Here is an 8,960-nt window from a genome sequence, read left to right as displayed (position 1 = left end):
ATGAAGTAACCAAAGGTTTAAACCAACCCGAATGACGCCTGACAAATGCCCGCTAGCTGGCTTGCCTCCCAGTACTCCAATAAATCCGCTTGCTTGCTTGTTTATTGATTTGTTGAATTTTCCGCTCGAAATGGGTATATATAAAACAGACTCTTCTTGTCTCGGTGGACAAGGAGCCTAAATTGTACTCGATCATAAATCCGCCCATAAATAAATCAAATCAAATTTACCTCCCTTGCATTCATTGCTTTGCTCCCCAGTTGTTGAGGCTCGGATCAGAGACTGAGTACTCAAACCGGTGAGATTCTCTTGTTTGAAGATCCAGGGAGCTTTCTTTGGTCCTTTAAACCTGTCCTGATCTTCTGAAGCTTAGTTTAGGGGGGGGCTCCATATCGTCCACGCCTTCGTCGTCGTCGTCCACCTCCATATCGTCGACTACAAGATCTTTCAGGCTTCCCATCTCCTTCCTAATATGTGGAGTTCTGAATTCCCTGCTCTTCGTTTTTGGTACCGGGGCTTTCACCGAGTGCTTCTCGGCCTCCTCGGCTTTCTTCAACCGTTCGACCTCTTTCTCCGCAGCTGTTTTAACCTCGATTAACTTCTTCTTGATTTTGGTAATCTCGGCATCGCATTCGCCGTCCCGTAGGAATTGGTGTGCAGCATGCTCGCACTGGCTTTGACACCATTCCAGCCCTTTGTCCAGCTCGTCGAAGATATCTAGCACCCCACACCCTCGCCTATATCCTCGCATCATTCCCACGCTCAAGGTACTCCCCAGGTTTTCAGACAGTTGTGTGGTAAATCTGGGCGGTCCCATCTGTCTCGTAGAGACATAGTTCAGTTTCGTTATTGGGGCTTCACCCGCCTTCACATTTTTCCCAGCAGCCATCAAGTTCCCACCATTAAGCATATCATTCAATCCTTTCCCGCCCTCCTCGTCATCGTCCTCTTCTTCCTCGGCCTCGAGCTCCAATTCTGCCTTCCTCCTCATCTCCCCCATCTTCGCCGCCATCTTTCCCTTCCGCATAGCATTCCTACTCGCACTCACAAACTTGACCAGCTCTTCAAAGGCCGTCTGTACCGCGCTATCATAGTATACAATTATCATAGACCGCGTCCTGTATTTTGGCGTATTCGATTCTCCCGAGGCAATGGACTCCGTCTTCCGCTTCCGCAGGACAGTAGGCCCGACTCGAGCCTGTGTAGGAGGCGCCGGTTGGGATGATTGCCGGGACTTGGCGGTGGGCGAGACCCGAGGATTCGAGTTTGCTTTCGGAGGTGGTGGGGTAACAAGTGCTCTCGCGCCGCCCCTCGAGGAGCTGGTTCGGCGGGCTGGGACAACACCATTCTGAGGTGATTTTGGTGAGTGCGATTGGAACGGGCTCATCTGGATCTCTTCCGTATCGTTCTGGGAGGAAAAGGGGTTCTCGTCCGCATCTTTGGGTCGTAGTGACTCGGTAGACCCTTTGTTTTTGAGAGACGGTCGGGTTGGCGGGCGTTCTTGGTCTTCCAATCGAGCGAGTTCGATTTGGCGCAGGGCGATTTGGCCATTGAGTTCGTCGAGCCGGCCGTTCCATTCGGGGACGGATGTGCAAAGGGTGATTAATGCGTCTAAAGTTGAGAAAGCAGCGCCTGCCATTGTGCTAAATGCGGCACAAGGGTCCGGCGTACAAAGGGCGGTGCTATGCGAGTATACAATGCCGAACGTTGAAGGCAGTCAAAAGTAAATAGACGTTGAAACGCGAATGAAGAAGAAGAAGAAGAAGTTTTGCCCATCCAAACGACGTCAAGTAAGGTAAGGATAGGTGTTTATTGCGACATGTTCGGTTTTGGAGAGGAGGTTGAAGGTGACGAGTGAGTGAGGTGAGTGAGCTAGCTTGCGGGTACTATACGGTACTGTACTGGACTTAGCGGAGAAAGTGCAAAGCTAATGTACTCAGTACTCCGCACTGTATGCAAATCCTCCGTCTGCCTTGTCTTGGCCTTGTCTGGTTTACTCGTATGCCAGTCTATATGCCGGTCCGACGAGGAATTATTTGTACGAGTCAGCATGTTTAATCGCCAATCCAATGCCTCGAGGTACTTCCGTGGTACACTGGTCTGTTAAGTAGCCTAGGGACAAGGAATGAAGAAATCTTACGGAGTACAGTACTCGTAGGCTGCATGACAGCCAACAAGGATATGGGTCCCTCCCTACCTTGAAGGATACTCGTATGCCCCACGACTAAGTACATTACAAGTACAGTAAGTAGTAGTCGTGGACGGGATGGGATGGGATGAGACCGCCATACTCCATACACACAGAAACTTCTACACTCCTGATGAATAATAGAGTGAGGTGTGCGTGGATGCCTCCCCCAGACCCAGAGTAAGCCCATTGCGGATAGTGTTAACGAACTACTCTAAAAGATCTGAGATGCGGTTATGGATGTGGTCATTTCGTGTTACATTTTTAGATGCAGGAAGGACCCTTGCAATTGTATGTAGTTCGTGTTGGTAATACTGCTGTATCTGCACATGCACTGTAGCCGCAGCCGTGCGTATGTATTTCTAGTACACACACGGACAAAACAATTGCCGGCTTTTATCGAGCTTTGCATGGTTGGTTGGATGGATGGATGGATGGGTTGAATTAATTGACATGTTCCGCTTGCTCCGTCGCTCCGTCCCAGACTGCCAGTTGCAGCCATCTACAGGACAGTTATTCGTTTGTTTACGAGATCTAATTGAACGATGTTGCTGCCGCTGACAAACTGGATAAATGTCTGCTTTGTCACAAGTAACACACTTTCGGCGACCTGTGTGACTGCCCTGCCTTCCGTTCCCAATATCATATCATGGTATTATTAGCCGGCCAAAGGGAAATATATCATGTGTCTATGAAATTGGCACAATCAAGGTGCACAGTATTCCGTATTGCAATTAAGCCGTAAGATCAATTACTCTATGAAGATCCCCTTCAATGCCTTGGCTGCAGGGCATTTACGTGAAGAGTTTTGAGATATCTCAACCCCCACAAAGCCCCTGACCTAGAAGCCACGAGGGAAATCTCTGAACTAGCATGCATGGGCTTATCTCAACGGTTGTCTGTCTTCAGCCCGGTGCGGGTCGGGCCACCCCACACACACTCTGCGCAGTTCCCTTCCGTGCGGAGGATATTTAATTTTCAATTGATCCATAATCAGCCGTAGAGGAAAGTAAACCTGAATATACGCCAAGCTATGTGTTGGTCGCCGTTTTCTCGTCTGTTCCATCTGATGATCTGACTTGGTTCCTGGCCTGGCTAAAACGAAGCTTACGCGCCCTGGTATAAGAATATTGGCCTCCTGACTTTGGCTGCCTCCCAATTCGGGAAGAAGATTGGCTTGCAATGTTACTGTTGTCCGTGGAGTCGTAGAGCCCCGGACCATTTCATTCACATGCTCCCGAAACCAACATCTCTCGGCATGCATTTATTTGTAGTTCTTGGATGGTTGGACGTTGGACCAAGGGTAGCGACCTCGCCGACCAATATGATCAAGTATGCACGAGTAGGCCTAGCCTATGCACGAGACATTCTAGACAGCGTGTTTTTATTTTAACTTTTGAAGCTCATCCATTCATCGTCGTCACCTGTCGCCGAAGCAAACAAACTTCTTACTGTACGGAGTGCTAGTAGACCCATTCCGCTCCACCACGGGGAAGTATCTCAAGCAGATCCGGTTGCAAGCCCCCAACTTGTAAATTGGTTTGCGCATCTATAGAACTTCTGGAAGCCAGGAAGACTTGCTATCCCTCGTGGCACGGAGATTATTGACATGGGAGATTGCGCAAATGAAACTCTGACCCATGCCATAAACGTGGCAGTTCATCAAGCTTGTTGCTGACCTGCAGAAAAGCGGCGTAAAGTCATCGGGGCATTGATGTAAAGTGGAATGTCGTCCGTAAGCGTTTTGTCTCGAAATCGAATTGGTTGAGAGCCAGAGATTGATAGGTCACCTTCCCGTATGTTTAAGCGCCCAAGCAATTTACTATCCTGATGAAACTTGCTGCATTATCTAGGCGAGGAATAGAATCTAATCTTAATCGCTCAAATCTTTCTCTTCTCTTCTCTTTTCTTCCTTCAAGGCCACAACTCTTCCTTTTTCCATTCGCCAAGAGCGTCCCCTCGCTGATCTACTTGGCGGCCAACGTAGGTGAATTTCCACCTCCGAGCTTTATCGGGTTGAGTCAGATCAAGCTGCTCGACCTCCTCAGGCTTGATGATCACCACTCGGAAGTTCTGCCTAGCAATCTTATCATTTAGATCTGTGACTTTCTGTCCCAACCCTAAAGATTTGTCGTTTGGCGGAATGGAAACAGATGAGCCAGGCATTGGATTCTTGAACGAGCCCCTCATGCCAGGACTCACGTTCCCAAAGTGGGCGGTGAGTTCTTTCGGCCAACTCCAACCTTCCTTTCCGTCCTCTTTTACTACACGCATCCTCTCTCCGACGTTGCTTTTCACCGTTCTTGTACCACTTGATTCCGCTCCCGGGCCGTCAATATCAGGACCGACAATATAAGCCTCCCCTCGAATTCTCCACTGGGTCATAACGTCTTTCACCCAGAAGACTGCCTCGACAGGTCCTCCTCCGCCACTACCTTGGCTCTGACTAACTTCTCCATGGCCATGTGAGCTAGCAAATATCTCGGGAACCTTCTCCATCCTCACGTCAGTCGTAAAAGTCGGCAAATCGCTCTCGTAAACTCGGTCATTCTGCGGCGCATTGTTGTGTTTATTCTCTGGCAGCTCGGCCCACATGCCCCGGTAAACACAGTATCTTGCTCTTGGGACGTATGGTGTAGGCGATTCTTTTGATTCGGCGGGATGAAGTGAGGATAAGACGAATTCAGGTGAGTCCATTTTAGAGAGGTGTGAGAGGAAGAGAGGTCTCCATGGCGCGACGCCAACGCTGGCCGGGGTTGTGGTGTTTGTAGACATCGTGCGAGCAATTCGCAAAAGACGGGTGCTGGCCGTGGAAGCTATTTTGAATACTGATGACAATTGATTTGTTTAGAACGAGTAAGAGGTTTGTTGTTTATATTATTCTGAGGTTCATGATGACGATTAGACACAAGCTGGTGCAAGTGCAATTTGGCGCTACTTGTCTTCTACGACCCCGCGTTTCACGTGACGATCTCCCCCTTTTCATCAATCTTATCAACCATCATGATGGTTGATGTAGAAAGGTAGTGAGTGACCTATGGCTTTCTATACTTATCAAGAAAGCATTTGTCCCCGCAATTCGGTGGCCGGGTAAATGTCCGCCGAAAGCCTCGGGGTACACGATTCCTACAAAATTGATCGCCAACCCCTCGTTAAACCCCCTCCCCTTCTCCACAATCTGGGGTAATGGGAAAATATTTCGTTCCTGAGAATTTTGCCTCCAATGATAGCCTTGGAAACATATTGAGCTTCGTTTTTAAGCTATAGCAGCCAATCAAAGCTGCAGTTGTATTACCTGCATAGCTTCGTCTCCATCGTTGTCTCCCAAGCTTCAAGATGGAGCGAGAAAAAACTGTTTGCATTCGCCCTTTCTATTTCATTGTCGTTATACAAAGCTATAATCCGTACATTGCCTCAAAACTAATTCCTAGGGGTTTCTAGCTGTCAATTGAATATTTTGATAAGCCATTGGTCCAGATCTCAAAATTTCTGGTTAAGTCTCTACAATCAATTGTCTACTCACGGCCATGAAGTTTTTCACTAGAATTAGTCTTCTTTTTGTTTTCATTACCTCCACCATATCAACTCCGTGGGATCCGGCTCCGAAAGGGCCAGCGAATCATGGAAAGACGTGTATTGTTCAAGCTCTTGGTGATCAGAAGGACGATACACCACAGATCCTGAAGGCGTTTGAAGAATGCAACAATGGTGGCATAATTGTTTTCCCAGAAGATCAGAATTACTGGATCGGGACAAAGCTCAATCCAGTAATTAAAGATGTAACCATTGAGTGGAAGGGAACCTGGACTGTAGGAACCCCAGAACTTCTAGACATTCAGTTGTTGTCCTTACTAATTTCTTTCTAGTTATCAGACAATCTCGATTACTGGCGAAACAGTTCGTACCCAATTGCTTTTCAAAACCATCGTGCAGGCTTCATCATCAGCGGAGAGCGCATCCACATCAATGGCTACGGCCGGGGTGGCATTAACGGAAACGGAAACGCCTGGTACAACGCCGAGCAAGCCGTCACTCAACCAGGGCGACCAATGCCATTTGTATTTTGGAACACCAGCGACGTTTTTGTCCAAAACTGCACGTCACTCTCGCGCCCATACTTTTTATAATTACTAACTCCCTTCAGTCTTCGTCAAAGACTCACCCCTCTGGGCCCTAAACATAATGAACGGCACCAACATGTGGTTCGACCACATAACCTGCAACAGCACCGCGCTCAACGCCCCCTACGGCGTAAACTGGGTACAAAACACCGACGGATTCGACACCATGGATGCCAACAACATCGCGCTCACAAACATGTGGTACCAAGGCGGCGACGACTGTATAGCCATCAAGCCGCGCTCCTACAACATATACGTGCAGAACATCACCTGCCACGGCGGAAACGGCATCGCTATCGGAAGCTTAGGTCAGTATCTCGAAGACTCCTCCGTCGAAAACGTGACTGTCAAAGACGCGAATATTATTAGCTATAACAACGATATGCACAACTCTGCATATATAAAAACATATGTGGGCGCCTTGGTTCCACAATCCGGGTACGAAAGTGCCGGGTTGCCCAGAGGTGGCGGCTGGGGCGTTGTGCGCAATATCTTGTTCCAGAATTTCAAGATAAGGGGAGCTGGTATTGGGCCGAATATCAATCAGGATTCGGGGAACAATGGGAGCTTCTCGGGGACGAGCAAGATGCTGGTCAGTGATGTGAGGTTTGTGGATTTTGAGGGGTATATGACCGGGGCCAAGGGGAATCGGACGGCGGTTGTGAGTTGTTCTACTGTTCATCCGTGTTATGGTATTGAGTTGGATGGGATGAAGCTTGCGAGTAGTGAGAATGTCACAGAGGTAGGGGCACAAGGGACATGTAGTTATGTTGAGGAGGGCGGGGTGAAGGGGTTGACTGGGGCGGGGTGCTAAGGTGAATAGTGGTGGAAGAAGAATTTGAACATACCGGTAGACTTACACCAAGTACTTTCCTTGAAGAGAAATCCTTCCAGTTTCACTTGGTGACCTCATATGCACCATGCCACGGTCTCCCTTCCTATAACATAACACAACGTCGCCGACCTGCCCTACCTACCACAACTTCACCAGTTCCACAACCCTCCCGCCATAACCCCTCATTACACAACACAATGCCCCACCATGCACAAACTCACAACGTCTCCCTCCAACCTCAGTCCCGCCTCGGAAAATCGGCCAAAGTTCGACATGCAACAAAGGTATTTGAAATGCCATGGACCATTCATAAACAGCGTGCCGGTACCACCGCTCAACGTACCCTCCGAAACGGCGTCGAGCCGTGAAAGCAATACAGCGACGGTGAATTGCCATTTCCGCGTCCATAATACGGCTGTAATAACAAGCTTTTGCTGTGCCTTTTGCTTTTGCCTTTTGCTTTTGCCTTTTGCTTTGACTCTGACTTTGACTCTTTTGACTCTGACTTCATACCGTTTTACTTTGCTTATTAATACAGTACAGGCGGAATTGCAGCGATTCACGAGTCACGATAACACGTACGCACGCACGCACGCAAAGTTCAACTCCGAGGTACCGGAACGGCGGAGTTCTGTAAACGTAGGAGCTCCGGTAGTGTTTACGACGTGCAACGAAAAGTGAGGTTTTGGATGAGTTGGGAAAGATCTCTCGGCGTTCCGCGGTTATGTATCCGCAGTACGGAGTTGCGGTTGGAGTCTTGGGATGGAAGTCGCTCGATTTTGGGGTTTGATAAACGGGTATACGGAGTAACGGGAAGAACGGCTTCTGGATTTGAAGACGGATACGAACTTAAATATAGGTAATGTTTCTTGTATAATATGCGAATAACTTACTAATTATTATCTAGGCATGGGTGTTTCGATTTTCGGAACCAGAAAGACTTTCTGTTCTCAATAAACGAGAAGAAAACCTGAGCGCTAAAGTTTCTGAGATTCCTTTGGTTTCGTCCCTAAAACCATATCTTGCTGCTAATAGAAACGATAAAAAGTATTGCTCTTTTACGAAGTATGTTTAATATGTCGTCAAGCTGAGTTCTCGTACCTGACAACACGCTGAATGAAACCCTTCCCATTGCTAAAAAATTCATCAGTTCCAAGAAGTCAACGATCTGCCATCTAAAACTCACATCATGACGGATTAGACCTTTCCTATCCGCTTGCTCAACTATCATACTCTTATTCAACTTTCCCTTCCAATCTTCATCCCTCCGTATCCAGTCTTCATTTCGAAGACCTCCCACCCCCTCGCCCTCTTCACCATATCGTCTTAGCGCGCTCAACTTCCTAAGCGCACACATCCACCTATCCAAATTCCACGGAATCACATAGTGTTTACCCCTGTAGCCTATTCTTGAACCTTTCGGTTACGTCGCCATTTCCATGCTGTGGGTTTATGCCAAACAGTTGTTACTTTCGTTATACAACCAGTGGCTTCCCTTGCATGAAATCCTGGCTGCAGAGGTTGTGAGATGAACTCCACCATTCCACTCATTTAACAGCTTTTCGCATGTGAAGAGACGATCTGTGTTGTTGAAAGACACGAACGTTGATAAGAGATGCCGATCCGGAAAGTAGATTTATATGCACGGAGTTCTGACATGCTCCAAACCTTGAGTTTTTTGTCGAAACAATTGCGGTTATGAGAGAGGATTGTCATTCAACCATTATTGAAGTCAAGGCTGGTGAAATAATGCCAGAATCTGGAAAGACAAACAACAAATGATCAGAGGAAGGATAGCAATTTGATGTGGCACATT

At 47.9% G+C, this 8,960-nt stretch overlaps 3 protein-coding genes across 3 annotated transcripts; 1 reads left to right on the top strand and 2 right to left on the bottom strand.

Moving 5' to 3' along the window:
- Positions 1-343: 343 nt before the first annotated feature.
- LHYA1_G005708 (uncharacterized protein) lies at positions 344-1,639 on the bottom strand (the record flags this gene model as incomplete). The annotated part of the gene is made up of 1 exon (XM_031150652.1): positions 344-1,639. The coding sequence occupies one exon, from the start codon at positions 1,637-1,639 to the stop codon at positions 344-346; it is 1,296 nt and encodes a 431-aa protein (XP_031004246.1).
- Positions 1,640-4,102: 2,463 nt separating this feature from the next.
- Positions 4,103-4,963, bottom strand: LHYA1_G005707 (uncharacterized protein; the record flags this gene model as incomplete). The annotated part of the gene is made up of 1 exon (XM_031150651.1): positions 4,103-4,963. The coding sequence occupies one exon, from the start codon at positions 4,961-4,963 to the stop codon at positions 4,103-4,105; it is 861 nt and encodes a 286-aa protein (XP_031004241.1).
- A 752-nt stretch (positions 4,964-5,715) lies between these two features.
- Positions 5,716-7,123, top strand: rgxC (putative galacturan 1,4-alpha-galacturonidase C; the record flags this gene model as incomplete). The annotated part of the gene is made up of 3 exons (XM_031150650.1): positions 5,716-5,997; positions 6,062-6,287; positions 6,333-7,123. The coding sequence occupies 3 exons, from the start codon at positions 5,716-5,718 to the stop codon at positions 7,121-7,123; spliced, it is 1,299 nt and encodes a 432-aa protein (XP_031004240.1).
- Between the last annotated feature and the right edge of the window lie 1,837 nt (positions 7,124-8,960).

Source organism: Lachnellula hyalina, assembly GCF_007821495.1.
Source record: "Lachnellula hyalina strain CBS 185.66 chromosome Unknown contig00095, whole genome shotgun sequence".
Taxonomy (NCBI): Eukaryota; Fungi; Ascomycota; class Leotiomycetes; order Helotiales; family Lachnaceae; genus Lachnellula; species Lachnellula hyalina.
This window is presented reverse-complemented; position numbering and strand designations above follow the sequence as displayed.